This window comes from Rhagoletis zephyria, unplaced genomic scaffold, assembly GCF_001687245.7.
Source record: "Rhagoletis zephyria isolate East Lansing unplaced genomic scaffold, Rhagoletis_zephyria_1.1 Rzeph_scaffold_03066, whole genome shotgun sequence".
NCBI classification, from domain to species: Eukaryota; Metazoa; Arthropoda; class Insecta; order Diptera; family Tephritidae; genus Rhagoletis; species Rhagoletis zephyria.
The window spans coordinates 43098-67049 of record NW_016160150.1 but is presented as its reverse complement, the minus strand read 5'-3'; the positions used below and the strand labels follow the sequence as shown (position 1 = coordinate 67049).

The 23952-nt window shown below is 35.0% G+C and overlaps 1 protein-coding gene across 3 annotated transcripts in view; it reads left to right on the top strand.

Moving 5' to 3' along the window:
- Window positions 1–2922: 2922 nt before the first annotated feature.
- The window catches only part of stops (SOCS domain-containing protein stops), a 50492-nt gene continuing 29462 nt past the window's right edge, over window positions 2923–23952 (top strand). For all 3 annotated transcript variants that reach the window (XR_001848350.1, XM_017623161.1, XM_017623162.1), the window contains exons 1-6: window positions 2923–3576; window positions 3665–3753; window positions 6379–6478; window positions 16443–16552; window positions 16871–16974; window positions 23647–23742. Coding sequence is in view for 2 of the 3 variants with exons in the window: in XM_017623161.1 (XP_017478650.1) it covers window positions 3447–3576; window positions 3665–3753; window positions 6379–6478; window positions 16443–16552; window positions 16871–16974; window positions 23647–23742 (629 nt within the window). In the remaining variant the exon portion in view is untranslated. The remainder of the gene's footprint in view (window positions 3577–3664; window positions 3754–6378; window positions 6479–16442; window positions 16553–16870; window positions 16975–23646; window positions 23743–23952) is intronic.

Genomic DNA, 23952 nt, shown 5'->3' with positions numbered 1-23952 from the left:
TTTATTTATTGTTCTATTCTAGTTGATTTGGGAAAATACTCTCTGTGGAATGCAAAGGACAGCTGAAAACATTTATTTCATATGAGGCAAACCGTCTACTTCATGGTCCCCTTTTATCTTTAAAGGTGATTTAGAAGAAAGCCTTAAGAGAAATTTTAAGTTATTCGTTCAAGTCGGAAATTTCGAAAAACTGTAACTTGTATTTGGAGCTAATCTAAAACTGTAATTTACAGTTAAAAACGTGAATCTGGCAATATTGCCTATAGCAAATATACATTCTATTCCTCGCACATCGCAGTATTAAAACTAATAACGTTTCGCCAGCGACTCTTTATCACATTTTNTTTAAAATGAAATACCATAAAATGGCATATAAAAATCACATTTTGTTTGAATGAATTTCAGTTTCATTGTTCTTCGTAAATTCCTTTGTTAATTTTTTTCAGCATTTGATTCGATACCTCAAATGTAGTACCGCCTGAATAATTTTCTAAAGAACTCATTAGCTCTTAAAATACTACTATGCTGGAATTTATAGTTTATTTATTGTTCTATTCTAGTTGATTTGGGAAAATACTCTCTGTGGAATGCAAAGGACAGCTAAAAACTTTTGTTTCATATGAGGCAAACCGTCTACTTCATGTTCCCCTTTTATATTTAAAGGTGATTTAGAAGAAAGCCTTAAGAGAAATTTTAAGTTAATCGTTCAAGTCGGAAATTTCGAAAAACTGTAACTCGTATTTGGAGCTAATCTAAAACTGTAATTTACAGTTAAAAACGTGAATCTGGCAATATTGCCTATAGCAAATATACATTCTATTCCTCGCACATTGCAGTATTAAAACTAATAACGTTTCGCCAGCGACTCTTTATCACATTTGTTAGAGAGCCTTGTCACACTCTTATGTCCAAGCTTTTGCAGTTAAAGTAGCTTTTGCTGCAGCGCCTGAAAGCGTACATTCATCTTCCGCAAGCCCGTCAGTTGAACTTGAGTTATCGTGTGCTGTGTGCAAGGCAAAGGTACGGTGCGCGCACATCGTTGCGAGTAGAACCATCGCCATAAGGCGAAATATGAGACGTGGTTGCTATTAAAGGCAATTCTAAAGGAAGGAAGGAAAAGAAGAAATTACGAAAGCAACAAAGTGACAAAAGAGCGCAATTTGCACGTACTAAGGAGTAATCATTTTTGTGGAATCCTCCAGCTAGCAGTTCTTGTATGTACATGCTCTTGTTATTGTTCTACTGCCTTATATATTTATACGACTTCGATTGAATGGGCACACACGCTCCTGCCATTAGCTGCTGCCTAGATTGTACTATATAATTTATGTATGTATGTATGTAACTACCCGTACAATAAGATGACGATACATTAATAAGTAAGATTCTGTGAAAAGCGATTGAGATAAAATGTAACGATTTTGATACGTGAGCGTTGGGTTCGATTAGAAAATCGCATAAAGCTTCAATAGACGCTTTGGTTGAAATTTTAAGCGCTCGTGGTGTTTACCACAGCAAATTAGCGTCGATATATTACGTAGGTTGCGGTGGTTCAATGTCCNGCGCGCACATCGTTGCGAGTAGAACCATCGCCATAAGGCGAAATATGAGATTTGGTTGCTATTAAAGGCAATTCTAAAGGAAGCAAGGAAAAGAAGAAATTACGAAAGCAACAAAGTGACAAAAGAGCCCAATTTGCACGTACTAAGGAGTAATCATTTTTGTGGAATCCTCCAGCTAGCAGTTCTTGTATGTACATACTCTTGTTATTGTTCTACTGCCTTATATATTTATACGACTTCGATTGAATGGGCACACATGCTCCTGCCATTAGCTGCTACCTAGATTGTACTATATAATTTATGTATGTATGTATGTAACTACCCGCACAATAAGATGACGATACATTAATAAGTAAGATTCTGTGAAAAGCGATTGAGATAAAATGTAACGATTTTGATACGTGGGCGTTGGGTTCGATTAGAAAATCGCATAAAGCTTCAATAGACGCTTTGGTTGAAATTTTAAGCGCTCGTGGTGTTTACCACAGCAAATTAGCGTCGAGATATTACGAAGGTTGCGGTGGTTCAATGTCAGCTAATTGAATTACATACATACATACGTATATCGTTGCGACCGACAAAAGCCTATTCACTGCCACTGTATGGCTTCCTTGTAATTTTGTGCGCAGCAGCATTATCGAACAATACCCGTATTTATGCATGTGTGTTGGGGAAATAGCGCTGCGCCTAATTTTATAGAAACTGAAGAATTATTTACACAATAAACGACCACCAGCCAGCGAGGTTCTACTACACTTGCTCAAAGTGTTTTTGTTAAGAAATATTTGGTTTGAAATTAGTTGGTGGATAAAATGGAATATATTTTCGATTGTTTCTTCGAAAATACTTTCGACAAAATCACACGCAATGGCTTGCAGGATCGCTCATCGCGGCGAGATGTATTGGATCACTTGAATGCTTTTATTGGCGGTTGCAGTGATGGTAAGCAGGATATGTAAAATTTGCAGGCGAAATTTACACTGGACTGCTTTTTAACTTTTAAGTGTCAAAACTTTTTAATTTTTCCAAGGTCAAAACATGCACACAGAGGAGGTGGCAAAATTTGCTGTATTGGCTGCTGTGCGCTATCACCGCGAAAAAAAGGACGAGAATGGTGATGTGAGTATGGAAATATAATAGCTATCTTATATATAAATAGGAAATCATGTTTTCTTTACACCCCTTTTACGACTAAACTATACTTCATAGGTATAGAGAATTAAAAATCATTACAAAGGTATTTTGATGGTTATGTGCTTTTCAAATTTTAAATAAGTTTAACATAAAGCGAAAAAATCAATTCAAAGGCGACACTAATACCAATGTANATGCTCCTGCCATTAGCTGCTACCTAGATTGTACTATATAATTTATGTATGTATGTATGTAACTACCCGCACAATAAGATGACGATACATTAATAAGTAAGATTCTGTGAAAAGCGATTGAGATAAAATGTAACGATTTTGATACGTGGGCGTTGGGTTCGATTAGAAAATCGCATAAAGCTTCAATAGACGCTTTGGTTGAAATTTTAAGCGCTCGTGGTGTTTACCACAGCAAATTAGCGTCGAGATATTACGAAGGTTGCGGTGGTTCAATGTCAGCTAATTGAATTACATACATACATACGTATATCGTTGCGACCGACAAAAGCCTATTCACTGCCACTGTATGGCTTCCTTGTAATTTTGTGCGCAGCAGCATTATCGAACAATACCCGTATTTATGCATGTGTGTTGGGGAAATAGCGCTGCGCCTAATTTTATAGAAACTGAAGAATTATTTACACAATAAACGACCACCAGCCAGCGAGGTTCTACTACACTTGCTCAAAGTGTTTTTGTTAAGAAATATTTGGTTTGAAATTAGTTGGTGGATAAAATGGAATATATTTTCGATTGTTTCTTCGAAAATACTTTCGACAAAATCACACGCAATGGCTTGCAGGATCGCTCATCGCGGCGAGATGTATTGGATCACTTGAATGCTTTTATTGGCGGTTGCAGTGATGGTAAGCAGGATATGTAAAATTTGCAGGCGAAATTTACACTGGACTGCTTTTTAACTTTTAAGTGTCAAAACTTTTTAATTTTTCCAAGGTCAAAACATGCACACAGAGGAGGTGGCAAAATTTGCTGTATTGGCTGCTGTGCGCTATCACCGCGAAAAAAAGGACGGGAATGGTGATGTGAGTATGGAAATATAATAGCTATCTTATATATAAATAGGAAATCATGTTTTCTTTACACCCCTTTTACGGCTAAACTATACTTCATAGGTATAGAGAATTAAAAATCATTACAAAGGTATTTTGATGGTTATGTGCTTTTCAAATTTTAAATAAGTTTAACATAAAGCGAAAAAATCAATTCAAAGGCGACACTAATACCAATGTATGTACATGGTTGGGGCGGAAATGCCTCCGAAATGTATGCTTTAATATTGCCACTGAATTAAGTAAACTTGAGCTAGGAATGATATTTACGTAGATCAAGATTCATACAAAATAAAGTTAGTGGAAAAGGTAGAGAAAAAGTCAAAAGATAAATATAAAGATAAAAAACGATATATGTAGATAGAGAAAGTGATAAAGTTAAAGATAGAGACAAAGAAAAAGATAAAACTGAAAAGGCAGATATGTTATGTTATGCAATGCTATGATATGTTATTTTATGTTATGCTACATTATGTTATGGTATATTATGTTATGGTTTGTCATTTTATGTTATGTTATGCTATGTTTAGTTATGTTATGTTAAGTTTTGTTATATTATGTTATGTTGCTCAGCGCATTTCACCTCCATCTACCACAACGTACTTCCAATAACTGTTATATTATGCTGTGTCAAACTTCATACAACTGTAAATATATGTGTATGAAAAAATAAATAATTTCTAAGCAGAAATTTTAAATTTAATGGTAGTTTGTAAGATTTGAAAGCTTATTGTTAGTTTCAAAAGAAAGATTTAATAAATAAAAACATATTATAAAAAAAAACTTCGTACAAAATTTATAAAAAATTAAATAAATTTTAACTATTACACCCAAAAATTTTAACCTTTTTTTAAATTCTAGGTATGTAATTTTAAAGCCCATTAAATTTTAGTAGTTTAAAGTGCAAATTTCGAGAAGCTAGAAAATCGCGTTGATTTTATATAACTTTTTTGGCAGACGGTGTTGAGCATTTTCTCCCATACAAAAATTTGCACGACAATTACTTTTATATGGAGGGAAATCNAAGATTTGAAAGCTTATTGTTAGTTTCAAAAGAAAGATTTAATAAATAAATACATATTATAAAAAAAAAACTTCGTACCAAATTTATAAAGATTAAATAAATTTTAACTATTACACCCAAAAATTTTAACCTTTTTTTAAATTCTAGGTATGTAATTTTAAAGCCCATTAAATTTTAGTTTAAAGTGCAAATTTCGAGAAGCTAGAAAATCGCGTTGATTTTATATAAATTTTTTGGCAGACGGTGTTGAGCATTTTCTCCCATACAAAAATTTGCACGACAATTACTTTTATATGGAGGGAAATTCCTAGCACCGTCAGCAAGAAAAAAATTATTAAAAATCAACGCGAATTTCTAACATTTTAAAATGTGAGCTCTAACTACCAAAATTTAATGAGCCATAAAGCTGTATACCTTAAGTTTTTCTAAACAAATTTTAAACAAAAATTTAAAAATTTTTGGGTGTATTTGTTAAAGTGTGTTGAATTTTTATAATTTTTGTAAGAAGTTTGAAATGTGGATTTATGTGGTGTTGGTTATGTAATGTGCTTGACTTTTATAAAAAAAAATAAAAACATTAAATAAGCAGAAGAGAAAAAACCAAAACTGCAACTGCCAAAATGCCACTTAACTCAAAAAGTATAAATTATAAGTATGCCCATGTGGAAAAAAATGTAGTTAAAGATTTCTCATATATGATACGTGTGCGTAAGTAATTGTCTTCGATAAATATGTTCCTAGAAAAATGTATCTAAATTCAGCATTGAATCTGCTTATAGTATATATGATACTTGGACTGATAGGACTAGAGGCGNCTACCAAAATTTAATGAGCCATAAAGCTGTATACCTTAAGTTTTTCTAAAAAATTTTTAAACAAAAATTGAAAAATTTTTGGGTATATTTGTTAAAGTGTGTTGAATTTTTATAATTTTTGTAAGAAGTTTGAAATGTGGATTTATGTGGTGCTGGTTATGTAATGTGCTTGACTTTTATAAAAAAAATTTAAACATTAAATAAGCAGAAGAGAAAAAACAAAAACTGCAACTGAATCTGCTTATAGTATATATGATACTTGGACTGATAGGACTAGAGGCGAAACTTACTCCGTGGGCTATTCGTGATTCATTGGACAAGGGATAAATTTAATACTAAAACACAATCCGGAGCGTAAATAAATATATCGTTAAATCTCAACTTGCATTTTTACTTCGGTCAAATTGGAAGTCGTAAAGGTGCAGAATATACAAAGATAAAGTTCCATATATTATCTTCAAATAAAACACAATTAGCAGATTTCGTTAAGGTTTTTTTTTTACGCAACAAAGAAGATATGGCGGTCATTTCTTTTTTTTTGTTTTTTTTTTTTTTTTTTGTGATTATTACAAAAATACATCTCAGCAAGCATGCGACATANGGTGCAGAATATACAAAGATAAAGTTCCATATATTATCTTCAAATAAAACTCAATTAGCAGATTTCGTTTCTTTTTTTGTTTTTTTTTTTGTGATTATTACAAAATTACATCTCAGCAAGCATGCGACATGTATTAACAAACTTATTTCTTTTTAAAGGTCTGCCTTATGGGAAAATTTCATAATATTCTATACATTGCGCTGCGCACTTGCTGGGATTGGGGTGTACGAGATTCAGCTGTTGTGGTTTTGTTATTGGGTAAGTGAAATGACTTTGTACATATACATATGTACATATATATGGAGTAGAAAATACAATATGCAACAGACCATATTTGGGTTACTCATACGCCGTGTTGTTCAGCCAGTCAAGTTTATACTTACAATATAACTACGCCTAAAAAAGTTGCTGTCAGAAACAAAACACAGATTATGTGTATCAGTGTATCGGTGTATGTACATTAGAGTGGCCACAAAATATTAAAGTCGGCATTTTATTTTCGTCACCCCCTAGGATTGCTCTATATCTAAAAAAAATATACCCAAGTTTTTTTTTTTTGAAGTCAAAAAATATTACGGAGTGCTCAAAGAGCTCAAAAGTTTTCCAAGTTAATTATATGGTGAAAAACCAAATTTTCCTAGAAGTGGTGAAGAGTTCTAGAAAATCAATATTTTTCGATCGGAAATCTTTGATTATCTTCACGAGACTTCCAATACTAATATCCAATTGTTTATTTAACCATTTTTTAATACTTAAGATTTTTGTTTGGTCTCTCCATTGCATTTTCAGGGGTTTTGGCGGTCCTATAAAATATAGTAACCATGAAAATATGGTTACAGATACAGTTGGGTATTTTTATTGGAAATCTCCTGAAAAGAAGCAAGAGTTTTCCGATCGAAAAAGTTTTTTTTTTCATATAAAATACATTAAAAACTTTGAGCGCTTTGAGCACTAAATTTATTTTTGTCTCAAAATAAAAAAAGGGGGGTGGCACCATTAAAATTCCGACTTTATTTTTCCCCATGCATTTCTGGATCACTCTAATGTACATACGCGAACGTGCTTGTGAAAATGGTTAAATAACCAAAGTTATCGCAAGAGGTGTGCCACGAGTATTCAAGTGTGCGTTCATGCGTAAATGTGTTAAGTGCAAATATGAGTTTATGTTTGTACTGTCTGTGCTCTCTGGATTTATGTACATACACATACATATACCTTTGTATAAACATGTTGTACCTAATTAAAATTGTATGTTTTATGCATTATGTACACTAGCATGTATTATATTTTAAGTGTATAAAATAATAACAAAAATAGAAATCAAAAAGGCCTATAGAGTAAACATTTGTTGTAGCCTTTGTCTTTAACAAAGTATGTATGTATATAGCGACATTGGCCAGCGTACGTGTGTAAATACATATGTACGTAAATGCTAGAGAAATTGCGTGAATCAATACTGATGTTTGCACTGAAATTAAAAAAAAAAGAAAATCGGTGTTAGAAAAGCTTTTAGCAAAATTAAGAAGGCACCAGCTTCATTATGAGTTAAAGAAACAATTCAGAAAGACACATTAGCAGCATCACACTTCAGCAACATATGTTCACGTTAAGGTCGAAAGTTCGTGTGACCTTTTTAGTCAGCTTCAGCTTTTCAGTCTGCAGTCATATACTTATATTTATTCGCATCTTAAATGACTCTCAGGTTGCCGATTTCAGTGCTATGTTGGTGTTAAGGTGAAAAGCGGATTAATTAAAGTTAATTATGGAGCAGACATATGGAAGACATGGCGTTAGAAGGTCATAATTAATTTTAAGGAGGCCAACCAGTTTATTATTTTCGTGTTGTAAAAAAACGAATCTTGTGATACTTGGCTACTCACCCGTTGTTAGTTTAATTGGCTGTTAATAATGCATTTGCTTGCGTTATTTAGTAAATGATTTTTGAAACTGTTGTAGCTTGAGGATAACCAGAGACGTTTTTTTTTTAATGAATGAACAACATCATGGGTAACTCGATAAATTGGAGAAGAAGTTCGGCCATCCACTAATATATGTGTAAGCTTGCATGCAATATTGTATAAGTAAGATTATCCAGTTCTGTAGGTAAATGCTTTATCTTACAAGCTTTAATCTGGGTTAAATCTTGCAAAAAAATTTTTAAACACCCCCACAATGGAGTTTTGAAAATTTCACACGTAGCTCAAAACCCGTTAGCAATGCAATTTTAAGACTTATTTATTCCGCTGGGTGGCGCAAGAGTCGAGTTTTTTGAAAACGCCGTATATATAGTCCGATATGGTTCATATATAGAACATATGTACATATACGTATCTATTATCTACATGGAAGGAGTTAACTCCACAAAAAATTTACACGGGAGGTGGCGTGGAGCCGGAATATTTCTAAAGCCTGCATCTATTGTTAGATTTAGTTTACATTTACAATACATATTTATTGCCTACTTGAAAACAAACTCCATGAACAATTTTGCCATTAGGTGCCATAGTTATGGTCCGATTTGTTTAGTGTTTAAATTTTTTTTTTTGGTATTAACTTATTTATACTTTTTATATTTAGGTCACCAGTTAAGTTTTGAGCAAAACGGGAATCATCAAAATACAAAGTCAGATTCAGTATGAATAAAAATCCGAAGTATTTGCTTGCCCATAATAAATACCAAGAACAGAAAGTTCATTGTTGTAGGTACGAAAGTGCCTCTTTTCCCACAAATCTGATGAGATTAATCATTAGCGCGGGAGAAAGCGTGCGTTCAGAAATGCATCAAGTCAAAGCATCAGTCTCTGTTACTTCTAAATTATAACTGATGCAAATGCCTTATTTTGGCAATTAAGTTGCAATTAGGCATTTAACCATGGCTGCGCATATTGCATATTTCCATAAATTATAAGGGCTATTCGCGATTCGGTGCATAAGAGCTGACAAATTTATGCAATTGCAGAAATATGCCATGGATTGTGAGCGACCTTTATTAAATTGTCATGGTAAAGCTTTTGCAAAACAATTTTTGTGCATCAGCTTTGGTTTTGTTTATGAATGCAATGCATAGCATTTTTATGACAAATGCAAATGCGTGCATTTTGTTTGTGTATTGCAAATAATTTGCAGTACAAATTTGCAATGCAATGATGCTAGGCCATTTGCACCGGATCGCGAATAGCCCTATAGTTTTGAAATAAATGCGTTTGATGTTTTGGCTTGATGAATTTTTGAACACCCCCAGAGTTGCGCACGTCTTTTTGGACAGCACTAAATAAATCAGAGGGATTTTGCGGAGAAATCTGCACTGAGACTAAAGGTAACGGGACGGCTGACGCAACTGTCATTTGAACACATTTCTTGACCCGCTGTGCCTCAGGTCAAAGGTGAAAAGGGGTAATGCTAAAGTAAGGCGGATAGTAGAAAGAATTCCGTTGCATTGGCTTAAGAGTCACTATTTACTAAATGCCAGGACACAAAGGGATTAAAAGGAATAAACGGGCTCATATATTACGGGGGTATACTTATCGACTTAAATATACTTCTGTTTCAATTATCTAGGGGCGGAATTAGCTATTCGGAAATGACCTTGCAATCACGCTTCGCTTTTAAAGTGTAAAAATTACAGTTACATTCCAATGTATGGCATGCGACGAGAGAAAAATTATAAAGATACACTAGAACATATGCAGTGGCACTTTAGGAAGAGCGCTACTAAGCAGCAGACCAAAGGGTTAGCAAATTGCCTGTGATCATACAAATCAGCCAAGCTAAAGTAAACTAACCCAGCCGAACAAGTTCTCATTTGAAAGGGACCGGTGTCCATAACCACCAACATTACAACAATTGCAGAAATCTGGCTAAATCAACAAACAATTACTTAAATAACAAATATTGAGAGTTGCACGTTGATTAAACCCAGAATTCTATTTATTCGACAATATTTTCAGACTAAGTAGGTACAATATCGGCTTCTCTGAAGTTCCTAGGATTTCTCTTTGCTTCCAGCAAGTGCCGGTTTGGATGCTTCCTGCGCCAGCAGCCGAAAATGGATTAATAGCTGGGCATGGAATTGTACTCCTTGGCGGAAAGAATTAGGGTTTATAGCCAGCATTGTAGACATGCTACTTTTTGCTGATATCTATACTGACACCCGTACGCAATAAAGCTTAAGCGTGAAATAATCTAATGCGACAGAAAGGTAAGTCAGAAATTCCCAGATTAATCTGAAATGCATTGAGCTTAGAGCTCAGATAGAGGCTTCACTTGCAGCCAATACATAGCTACCTCTGCTTGGCACAAAAATTCTAGCCTTAACTATATAATTCAAGGCAACCATAAAGAGGTTAACTTGGCCTTGCCCAAATACACGGCACTCAAATAATTTGTCCTTTTGAGCGGTGCATGGGGAGGACTCAATGTGGGTATACGGTCAATCTACACTGCTTTGTTTTCAGGTTGCAGATTTTCGCACTAGATAAATCCATTGGTATGTATGTTCATATGTACATCTTGAAGGCCTAATTTCTTAAGGAGGTCAATCCTGGAAATTCGAACTTGAAGCGAAATACTGCTTCCTCAGCAGCAGATGTGGCATATTTTGTAGTATTTAAGTACTTTTCGAGAAAGAAGATATCCCAAAAAGAAATCACGGGTGATGGTAGCTGCAATCCTGAGCACTTCTACCCTTGGCCTACTTAGCAGATCCACTGTTTCTACAATTCTATATCACTTGTCTGTAATTTGCTTATTTTAGAAAGTAAAGATGAACCTATGTTTGTATTTGTATGAAATGTTATCGCTATAGGTTCATGAAAATAAGAGTCTGAGTGTTCCTATTACCAGAAATCCAGACAAGAGTAATGAAAATTCATTGCGTTCCCGAGCGCGACTTTGTTCTGAATAATTTAATTAGCTAAAACTTGGTTTCAGTAGATGCTATAGCTAAGATTGCTACCTAGATATCTCAGCAAATTATTATTTACTTTATTTTTCCTGGTAAAACTATTATTTATTTAATAGCCTTCATACTCAGCGCGGTTTGCCAGCCGCAGGGACTGAGCGATACCAAGCTCCTCAGAAGACACTTTTATTCCTACACTGCAGTGCATCGTGGAACCGCAGTCCACTTTGGATCATGGAAAAATCTTACTTAAACTAGTATATGTATGTATGTGTGTTCATTAGTCCTTCCAGTGCTTTACGCAGTAAGGTTTATGGTCTAAATTCTTTCGACATTTCGTAGTTTTCCGTACTTGAGTTTAGAAGGTACAAAATGTTGATCCGTCTCCAACTTTGGAAGACACGTTGCATAGTAATACAATACCAACATAGTAAAGAACATTCCACTTTTACAAATTATGGAGCGTCCATAATTTACATAAATTCTGAAGTCCGCATGCCTAATTGTGAAAGGCCAGCTACGTAAATCTTCGATAGCGGCTTGGAAGGAATATAATTCCGATGGATGGATGTGCCGGTAGCCGGAAATGCCAGTGGCGGTGGCAACGCTGGACAAGTTCCTAAAATTTCAGGAAAAAATTGTTCATTAGAAGCTGAGGCGGATGAAGACATACATGTACAATCAGTAAAAATAACATTAATAGAAGAGGGAAATGTGAACCGATTACGGATGTATCAGCAGGCAGATACGGACTTCGCAGTTGTGATGGAAGGATTGGAGCCGAATAAACGGTCAACAAGAGAGGAAATGCCAATGGAAGTTAGAATCGTAAAAGGAATATTCGGCACAATGGAAGTGCTGATATCTTGGTGCTTGTGTCGGATATGGGAAAGTGAAGATGGCCAATGCATCCGTAATCTAGTAGATGTAGCAAAGCTAAGAGCTTTGAATATTCTCAGCTAGTTGCACAGAGGTCCACATGGAGGGCACCTGGGAACAAAAAACCCCTTCAGAGGTTAAATATNTCCGTAATCTAGTAGATGTAGCAAAGCTAAGAGCTTTGAATATTCTCAGCGAGTTCCAGAGAGGTCCACATGGAGGGCACTTGGGAACAAAAAAACCCTTCAGAGGTTAAATATGGGCTTATTTAGGTCAGTCGCTCAAGTACTGGATAGCTAGATGTGCAAAGAGTTCTGCAGGTAGATGATCGAAGCCTGGAAATCATGGAAAGAAGAAGCGACATAACTCAGGCGGAAGGGGTGAGCTACAGAAGCAGGACACCATATGATACGACGCACTCTAAGGGAAAAGTCGAAAGGATCGTTCAATAAGGCAACGAAACGCGAGGCTTTCCTGGAATGAGTTCTGGTATTTTATTACAAGCCGCAACAGAAGAAAGGCCTCGCCTTTAAAGCAAAAAGTTTTGGGGAAGGGACGCTGTGAGTCGAATCAGTGATGTGGTGTATCGAATCCAACCAGTTGGAAGGCTGCTAGGTAGCAAGGCCTGCAGCAAGGCTGGCCCAGTTAGCAAGGCCTGCAGCAATTAGAACAGGAAGGGTATCTGANTTCAATAAGGCAACGAAACGCGAGGCTTTCCTGGAATGAGTTCTGGTATTTTATTACAAGCCGCAACAGAAGAAAGGCCTCGCCTTTAAAGCAAAAAGTTTTGGGGAAGGGACGCTGTGAGTCGAATCAGTGATGTGGTGTATCGAATCCAACCAGTTGGAAGGCTGCTAGGTAGCAAGGCCTGCAGCAAGGCTGGCCCAGTTAGCAAGGCCTGCCGCAATTAGAACAGGAAGGGTATCTGATCGGAATGAGGATGGTATTGTGTGAGGAATATTGCGAATCCGCAAATGATAGCTCAAAGCGGAGATTAACAAAATGGCAGAGCTTTCGATTGATAACAGTATAATCCTTTATTCAGAGTGACATCGACAGGAATGTTCGAAATTGCAAGAAACATGCTCACTAGAAACACAGGGTGGCGCAGATATAAATATAAAGCGCTGCAACTAAGCACAGAGACTTCAGTTGTGAATTAGCCAGTTATTAGTAAGCAATGTGAGAACTTTTATTTAATAATCCAGTAGCAATCCGNTGCAACTAAGCACAGAGACTTCAGTTGTGAATTAGCCAGTTATTAGTAAGTACGAATTCAACAAGGGTTTTAACGTGTTCTAAATGGTCCATTCTACGGCAATGTGAGAACTTTTATTTAATAATCCAGTAGCAATCCATCCTGAAAGATGTGGAATTAGACCTCTCATGGGCGTGTTTATTAAAATGTATGTAAGCTCAAAGCAAACACCCTTCCACAAGGCTGTTGCTGAATAATTAGAAAAAAAGCGTACGTGAAAAGGCAAGCGAATCATTGGGTCGTCCCAATGCGATTTACGCATCCATCAAACACTTCAGGCTCGTACACTTGAGTATTTAAAGTTGAACATTGAATGAGGGGAGGGTCTGCGTGACAGCAATTTCTAATTGCCACAATCTGTGTTAGAGTACAAATAGGATAAAGCACGAGTGAGTTAAGGGCGCTTTGATAGGATGGGACACAAAGTCAACATAAAGGAAGCGCGCGCTGTGCCGTTGTAGCGAATGTATAAAGTGTAAACTACTCTTGTGTGTATATGTGTACAAACGTTCCGCCAAACTTGGCATATGCGTGTGTGCGTGCAACAAGTGCATTTCGCCGTATAAGCATATTTAAAGCAATTATTTCTGACAGCACAGTGTTGCCGTGTATCAGTTAGGTAACGGCTTTCAGCTGCGTGCGGTGTTCTCTCTGTGGCTAAATGAGTGAGTCTATGTACATCTGGTCGGTCGAATGTAAGCACAGCAATATAAGCACACAAGTAGGTACTTTTACATCAATATGCATATTTGTGTGCTCATTTCCTCCACATTACTTGGTATGGTTGGCGTATGCAAATGCAGGATTTTATTGGAAATCTATTGGTATTTGCGCCACTATATACACATGTACATATTTGTATGCATGTACACATACATACTAATATGCTTTTATATGTATTTATTTTTGATGCAGAACGCGAAGTGCCCCATAGCCGAATGGTGTGTGGCACAGCTTTCATGCTCGCATAGTTGTAGTATTGCCAATTGCGCAAATTAAATTGCCAAACTGGCACACATTGGCATGGCATATATACATACACGCACACACATGCCGAGTTAGTTGCCAACAAATTTGGCCCAGGCTAAAATTTAATTCATGCCGACTAGGCGTATGAGTAACAAGAAAATTAAAGCGAGCCATGTGGCTGTTAGAGTTGAATGCGTAATGTAAATGTGTTTAGCATTTGAGCGTTTTAGAATTTAGTGTATTAAGTGATTTTGATAAAAGCGATGAAGAATATTGTAATATTACATTATTGTTGTGTCTATAGAAATGAATAATTGTTTGAGAAAGTTCGCGTGCGATGAATTAGGGAGTGTAAAGTGTGATTATCTGAAGGTTCATATCATTTGGGAACCCATTCTTACGCGGAAAATTGCAAAAGAAAACACAGACAAAGATTGATAGCTGAGTTTGTTTTTTTAATAACTAGTTTTCCAATTTTAAAATTGTGAAAAAGACACCTCTGAAATCCGCTCACATTGCAAAATAAATGTTATTTAAATTTTTTTAGGATTTATCTCGCTATTTTTTTTGGGGTTTTCAGTATTTTTTGTGTTTAATTTTTCTAAATTTTTGTGTTTTCCTTCGGGATATATTCGATACCTAGTTCGGGACAGTTTGGTGACTTCTCTTGGAGCATAAAATTGAAGTCATTTATTTGAAGCCATTGCAAAGCTGAAAAATATCGGATTTAAGGTATATATACCTACTCATATCGATGCTTTTGGCTATGAAGGTATTCCGTATGTAATAAATAAGTAAATTATAAATCATAAATTCCAAGCTATATGTTTAATAATTCATTGGAAGAAATTATAAGAACGTTAGTATGGTTTAAGAAAAAATTTGCAAAAATTTAAATACGATAGTTTTAAAAATCTGTGAAACAAAATGATCCGAATGGAATTTTATAAAAAGAAATTCTTTACAGCATATAAAATATGAAAAAATTTTTAGTTTCTAGATACCGCAAACAAACATAATTTTCTATATGACATCTACTTTTCTCCAGACTAGATGCCAAGAAGGCTTTTAAATTTGCTGGAATATTTCGGTTGATTCCAAGAGTTTTTTTAATCAACTCTTTGTACCTTACTCGTTTTCTTCTTTGTTGTTCAATAACAGAGCTAGAATTCCACTACCTTTAATACTTTTCTGCACTGAAAATTCATCGAGTTCCCTGCTCCACTCGAACAGTAGGAACCCAGACAATGTGTGTGATGAATGTCTCAGCCATCTCGTTGAGACATCGGCGGCACTGAGCAACAGCTTTTGAAGTCAGCGACCTTCTTTTCTAGAAATTTAGTAGCCGCCTGACTGTCAGTGAACTTGTAAATATATACCACGACTAGAAATCGTATCGCGCAGTTCGACTGAAGCGACCTTTGAAATAGGCATCAGTTTTGCCTGAAAAACACTGCAATAGTCATGAGGGCGGAAGTTAGCTGCTTTTAAGGAACCAGCTGATTGGCTGCTATTGTACGCGATGGTCGTCTCATGCAAAGATGCGCCTCGTGTAAACTAAGCGAACATTAGGCGAAAACCAGGGCATGTGCCACTAGCAGGCTGAGAGTGAAGCAGATACGACCTAGGTAATTTTTCAGGCTCCCAAAGCTGCAGCTCCCAATTCGTGTGGTAATGACAGTATACTGTCAAATCGTACCGCCATTGTTATAGCCCAATAGGGGAGGACGGGGTGGGATTATATCAACAACGCCATTTGCACTGCCCAGCCTTTGCTAGACTGCACTTGGAATGGTTCTTCCTAGCTGACACGGAGGAGCTCTCTAAAGTCGACACCTGGCGCCAGCCAGACGTTGTTTATTATCTGTACTGCAATCACATTGGAGCAATGCTCTTGATCTAAGTTTGACCCTTGTCTAAGGGAAACCATCTTAACCTAATAGAGATTTTTTTTCAAGCAGACTGTTTGTTAAAAAACCGCACTAAAAAGCCAAAAATGTTTTCAAGAAAATTTACCTTGCAAACCCAACTGTATTGAGCCAAAATATTTTAGTAAAAAAATGCGGTTTCTCGCGTATGACTTGTGGCGCACTTAAATACAAAATTTTATGCTCATACATACATGTATATAGACTTTTGTATCTAACAATTAAAAACCCTAAAATTTGCCTTTCTCCACCTATTTTTTCACCTATTTCTTATTTCTTTCGTTTCAGAGGAAATATATTCATGCGAAAAAACTTTTGAACGCATCTTTTTAGGCGCTTTATTCGGGCCACATGCACCACACTTTATAGCCGGCTGGCGCAGTGACTTTCGTGATCAGGTTAAACGGATTAGCAACGAATTTTTTACAAGCAGGCACAGCTGGGCCTCAAAACTAATTGCTTTTTATTTTTTCTTGTTTCACATACCATGCAAACGTTTTAAGCTTCCATCTTTTATTCTTGCTATTTTTACCCTCACTCTTAAGTAATCACTTTTTATGCATTTTTTTTTTTTATTTTTTTTTATACCTCCTCTGTTTGTGACTGTCTGCAGTTTGAGTTTCGGCTTACTTTTTGTCTACTGGAATAAATTATGTTTTATTTAATTTTTTATTGCCTCTTATTTACGACACGCTTCCGGCTACTGGAATAATCAGGATGAAAACACGCGAGCCATGGTTTACTTTTTGCATCATGCCACATCACTCAGCATGCAACTGCCTGTGTGGATCGCACGCTTCGAGCAGGAACGCATGATAAAGTAAGTGAAAATGCCTGTTTGCGCCAATTTTAAAAATATAAATTTTCGCTTTGTCTTTGAATTAAGTTGCACCTGATAGCACCTTGAGCGATATACATTTTGTGGTATTTATCGTGCGTACTTAACGACTTCAAAAGCCACCAGTTTTTAAATAAGCAAAATCAAATTAATTGTGTCAAATTATTTTATATCTTAGGGCTCACATTGAACAATTGAAGCTTAAGGCAATCAGCCTGCATAATTTTAAATAAAGTGATTTTAAATTTTGCTTTACTTTGTAGGCTTTTGTGTAATTTCAAGGAAAGCCAGGCTCAGGCTTTGGCATTGCAGGTGCTATAAGAAAAATCTTTATTGATCTGTGTGTGTGCGTACATTAGGATGGGTCACACTGTTCGGGTGAGAAGAAATGCGAAAGGCGTGTAGCAAGATGAAATGTAAGAAAATCACCCAAAGAAACTAGGGGAAAATATGGACGACAATTGTTTTTGTAGTCACACGATTCGTACAATAGAGCGAACTCCTATTGAAATTTGGAACTTTGGATTTCGTTAACCGATTTCAAAAATTCTTTTTGCATCGGAAAGATAGTGTGTCAGAGATGGTCCCATACTAATTTCCATGTAAAAAACTTTATATGAGATTTGAAGTCGGTTTTGTTTTTTTGCTTAAAAATTACTTGATTACTCAAATGTGAATTTTTATATCTCTCGGCGGACGCTAGGTTTTAGTTTTAGACCCATAATTTCTTGGGCAAGTTTTCTAAAAATTCTTCGTAGATTACGTTTTTGCTTTACTCCTTTTGCCAAAAACAATTGATCCACCCTAGTGTACTTACTTGGAAGAGAGAGTGAGTCGAGTTAAAGAAATTTGATTGCGTTAATTAATCATCCGTTGAACAGATGATGAATATGCCAGCGGCATATGGCATTTTAAGCGAGTAGAAGAAGTGAAGAAACACACACACAAGAAAACAAACTAAAAGACCAAAATAACTGAAAATTTTTTTTCGCACCGTAAATTTTTGTAATGTATTTTTAAAGAATCCCTTATTCAGAATAAACTTTTTGTTTGTTTTCATGTAATTTTGTTAGATAATAAGGAGAAGAATATTTACTTGTGTATATTAAAGAGCTTATTTGTTACTTAAATTGCGGCATTTTCAGTGTGGGTTGTCTGTGAAGATCTCGTGTGTGATAAATTGAAGATTTTTAATTTTAAATGAATGTTTTAAAGATGCTGACAAATGCCATGATTAATAAAAAATGCTGCCTAGTCATTTCAGTTTGTGTGAAAGGCTGAAGAATTGTTGTGAATCTATTGTGTTGCCATTTATAAATGAGTGGAAAGTGTTATGAACGCATTTTACATGCGACTTGAGGGCTGTTGTATTTTTCTGAAATTTCGAAAATATAGACCGGATGTAGTGCCAGTTATGTTACTCTCATTGCCAGTTTCATGAAAGCGATTTAATGAAAACTGACACGATTTAAAAAATCATGTTTTACTTATGTAAATGACTGGTGAAATCCTCAGTTATGCAAAAATATTTGTATTTATTTTTGGAAGAAAACTTTTTTTCTGCCTGATAAGGAATTTCATGCCTTTTCAGGCAACACTTGGCTACTTTGCAGTTGTCAGTACAATATCAACTAAATAAAATTTTTGAAAGTCCGTAAACTTTTGGGTAATCAGTTTTCATTTCTAGGACTTGACAATTTAAATAAAAACTCATTTCATCTAGATAATTTTTCTGGTAGTTAATATCATGATAAAAATATAGTAAGGTAGAACCGCTGAGAGTCACTTTTAAAATTCTTGACGTTTCCAAACAATTTAATTTTTAAATTTACTCACAAGCTCACACACACATTTTCATTTTCAATCTCAAGCAACAACAATTTCGAACAATTTCAATTTTTTATTTTCACTTTTATATGATTTTAAAATGTTGGCAAACTTCAAAAAAAAATCATGGCCGACAAATTGAGAGAACGGTTATACCTTGCTGTGTTTTTATCATGGTTAATATACTGCAATAAGCTGTTCGAAATTTATTCAGATTTAAATCTACTGGCTGCCGAAAGACATAACGCATATGAGTAAGTTAAATTCATTAAATTTACTTTTACAATATATCTATTTTTTTATAGGAAATAAGCTACAAATCAACCGTTGAAAACATAGTTTACCAGACTAACAAAATACATTTGAAAAGGACGTTCACAGTTGATAGAATTACCGAATACCAACTAGCAGTTTACCAAAACTACTGAAATGGGTGTGAATACCCTTAATATTTGAACCATTATCTGACATTTTACGGGCGCACAGCTTTTCAGCTTCCTTTAGAAGGGGAAAGTTTACATGAAACTCAACTTTGCACAGGGCACACCACGAGAAGGCTATTGCGATTTAATCTTTTATTTGACTTCATTTGCTTTTGGAGTGTATCTGCTCATCTGCTTTTGAATGACAGTACAGTACAATTAGAAGATATTCTAATACAGCATCCAAAGGAAGTACACGCCATATTGCAACATATAGTTAGTTACAGCGGTTAAAATAGAAATAACAATTTAGCTAATTACTAATAGAGAATAATTGCTACAAGTTTTCTGGAGTAGATCTAATATAAAAACCATCAAGTTTAAAGCAAAATTTAGATTTTCTTGCAAGTAGTTTACGCTGAGTTTCCTGGTGCTTAGTGAAATTCAAACAAAATAGAAGCATGTCCATTGGACGAACTAATTTTTTGATAGAGAGTACCCTTCTCTATTATAGGTTTCATAAAATGTGTAAGAAAATGAAGTTTTCCATTAAGCTAAATTTTACAAAAATCAGTAAACAATTACCATTTCCGTCCAAAATCGTGGAGAGCCAATATTTATTGGCATAGTGAATTTTTCGCAAAGTTTTTTATTCTAATTTATTTTCGATAATTTTTTATAAAAAGATATTTCATTTTACACTAAAAACTATAAAAATAAAATCTCTAAACTTTGTGCAATACTTAGGAAAATTCATTAAATTTGCAACTTTTTATTTAGATTTTTTAGAAAAATCCTGAGTATGCAGTTTTATAGCCCATTCAAATTTAGTATAACAAATGGCAAGTTCGAAGTCGCGAGGAAATCGCGCTGATTTTTGGTAATTTTTTTCACGCAAGTTCTTCCATACAAAGTATATTCGTCGATTATTTTTTGTATGGAGAAAATGTGCAACACCTTCCGCTAAAAAAATTGCCAAAAATCAACGCGATTTTCTAGCAACTTTAAACTTGCATTTTGTTATACTAGAATTGAATGGACTAAAAAATTGCGTACTTNGAAAATGAAGTTTTCCATTAAGCTAAATTTTACAAAAATCAGTAAACAATTACCATTTCCGTCCAAAATCGTGGAGAGCCAATATTTATTGGCATAGTGAATTTTTCGCAAAGTTGTTTATTCTAATTTATTTTCGATAATTTTTTATAAAAAGATATTTCATTTTACACTAAAAACTATAAAAATAAAATCTCTAAACTTTGTGCAACACTTAGGAAAATTCATTAAATTTGCAACTTTTTATTTAGATGGTTTAGAAAAATCCTGAGTATGCAGTTTTATAGCCCATTCAAATTTAATATAACAAAGTGCAAGTTTGAAGTCGCGAGGAAATCGCGCTGATTTTTGGTAATTTTTTTCACGCAAGTTCTTCCATACAAAGTATATTCGACAATTATTTTTTGTATGGAGAAAATGTGCAACACCTTCCGCTAAAACATTGCCAAAAATCAACGCGATTTTCTAGCAACTTTAAACTTGCATTTTGTTATACTAGAATTGAATGGACTAAAAAATTGCGTACTTATAATTTTTCTAAAAAATCTGAATCAAAAGTTGCAAGTTAGTGCGTAAATTTTATGAATTTTCCCGAGTTTTTCACAAAGTTTAGAGATTTTATTTTTATGTTTTTTAGTGTAAAATGAACTATAGTTTTATAAAAAATTATCGAAAATAAATTAGAATAAAAAACTTTGCATATATTGTGAAAAATTCACTGTGCCAATACTTTTGTTCGTCACTGTATGTACTTGAATCTATTTACGTTACTCATACGCCCCCTCTTACTTTTGCATTTACAGCTTACTACATATTACTAATTTTTTATACGATGGGTGCGAATTTTAGCAGCAAAGGATACCAGTTTGATATATTATATGTTGTTACCTTCTTCACAAATTGCTTATTCTTTTATTAAGGCAACTTTATTGGCAAACTGAAATCTGCTTTAACTTTCTCTTTACCAAGCCCTACCTACTGTGCATACAAATGTGAAGTTGAATAAATGTTATACTCGTAGTTCATTGAAAATAGCCATTGTATGTTTGAAGTCTTTGTTATGCATTAAGCTTTATTGAATTTTATTTGAATGTAAAAGTTTTGGCGAAAAGCGATTGGAAGCCAAACAGTGGACAATTGGTATGGAATATGGATTTGAGCTCTGTGCCTTTGCTTAAGATTGTGTTGGAATTGGTAATGGCTAGAAAAAAGGAATTAAATTTCAGTTAACTGTATGTAAAATATACATACGTTGCTTACTTTTATCGACATATACATATATGGGTAAAGTGTATTTTTTTTTGTAATCATATGTTATTCGGTGGCAACATCGGCACATTTTCCTTCGAAAATTCTGCCGACCACACCATTTCGGTCAACGATGGGCCCTACAGAGGCGTGATAAATAATTTTTTGTGGCCGGATGGCGAATGAATTTTTTATGTATGCTCGATTTCCAAAAATGAATTGTCAAATTAAAGTGCTGTAGATTTGCAATAAGGTTTCAATTTTCGAAAAGCGTTGCCAACCTAAAAAAAAATTAATTAAATTTATTTAAACAATTGAATCAATTATTACAATATCGGTATCAATCGAAATTATTTTGATAATGCTTTATATATATTTATTTATATATTATATTTGGCCACCTGTTCAAAAAATCCACTTTAATTTAAATTAAGGAAATTTGGTAATTAAAATATGTATCAAAATATGGAGGCAAGACGAAAGAGGTTTAAGAAGCTAGTGGTTGCAAATACTCTGAAGAAGGTTGCCACATGTTTCTAAATTCGAATTAAGTTAACTCATACGCAAGTTATGTATAATAAATATTAAAATAAGGGTGTCAAACGAAGGAGGGTTAAGAAACTTTTTTTTTGAATATTTAAAAATATGTTGAGGTGCTTGCGGGGGGTTGCCACATGTTCAAATTATTTAATAAGTTAAATGCATTGCTAAAAGATGGGTTTGCAAATGGTTTATTTCTGTGTTAAAAAAATTCAACAAAATTTTGATCATAAGCTATTTAAAATATGTATCACAACGCCAGACAAAAGCGCCATAAAAAGATTTTAGTTTGAAAATACTTTTAAAAAAAGTTACCACCTGTTCCTCCCCTGCGATTTCTGTTTTCGGAGGTTGAGAGAGTGACCAAGGCAGCCCCCAACAGCAGGTGGGAAAATCTGCACACCTGCATGGTATCGCGATCGCTCTGGCCACGGCTCGACGAACGACGAACATCGAGTTTATTAAGGTTGTCAAAGTCAAACGTTAAGCTTCTCACAGGAATACTAACGGGACACTGGACCATTGGCCACATGCCCGCCAGGTTCGGAGCACCGCATAACGATTTCTGTAGAAGCTGTAGAGATGAGGAGGAGTTAGAATCCGTCCAGCACTTCCTTTTTGAATGTCCAGCACTCCGAGGAAAACTCCTCAAATTTCGTGGGGACCATTTCTTCGAGAGCCTGGATACCTTAGGGAAGCTCCACTGGAGGGACTGCTTGGATTCGCCAGGGAATCGAGATGGTTCAAAGACATGTTGAGATAGGCATGGGGAAACACCCCTGGGCATCGCAATGGGCCTTTGTGGCCTCCGAGTGAACTCTTCTCCGAGCCGCCCACTTGACCTAACCTAACCAACCAGCTATTTCAAAATTCAAATATTAAAATCCGAGAGCCTAATGAAATAGTCTCATGAAAACTTTAGTTTGGCAATATTTTGGATTTGACCTATTCGAAATGTCATAGCTATCTATATATACATACATACATAATATGTATATTATGTTAAATACGCGATGGTATTTTTTGTAATGAATGCCATTAGGTCAGCACCATTCCTGCGATTTTAAAAAAATTAGGCGATAAATTAATAAACTTGTTAAGAAGGTAAAATTCCATTTTGGTATTTTAACGCCATGCGGGTTCACTAGTTGTAGCGCTTCAGTACTTTGTTAAGATTACTAAGAAAGCGTGTGGCTGGTATATTATAATTGATAACAGTATTGAGCTTCAGGCCAGTTTTTATGATTTTTTAACGATATAATACTTTTTTTTAACAATAGCGGTAAAAATTATCAGGGTCTACCTCGGCGCACACAACCAGTGTTCTACTTCTACCCACTGAGCTAATTTCTCTATTTTTTAAACGTAGATTCAGTAAATTTCTAAACAATTTACTTCTGATTACATTTTTAATAGCTCCGAGGTACATATATTCTGAATCAATGTTTCCTTATTTATACATTGGTAGCATTTTATTATTGGTTTACCATAAATAATCAATAATCGTAACTTTTCTCTTAATCACGCTCACATTCTTCTTTATATTTCTATAATTTTTTAGATTCATTGACATTCCCATCGAGTCGTGCGGCCGCTCATCACCATTACGTGTTGCCTTACAGGCGAGTGCGCCTGACCTGCTACTAATTTTATTAAGGTAAGCAAGTGTAACGAAATGTAACGAAATGCAGCGAGGCAAGAAGCAGTTTGGAGTGACAGCGTATAAACTCATGTAATAAAATATTTGAATCGCCCTGTTTTTTTGTTTGGTTTTAAAATAATTTCAGGGGCTTCGAACCAAATGTGACTGGTTCCCAGAAAAATTCACAAAGTGCAGCGCGCGACTGAAGCGTGAAAGTTGTGCAGT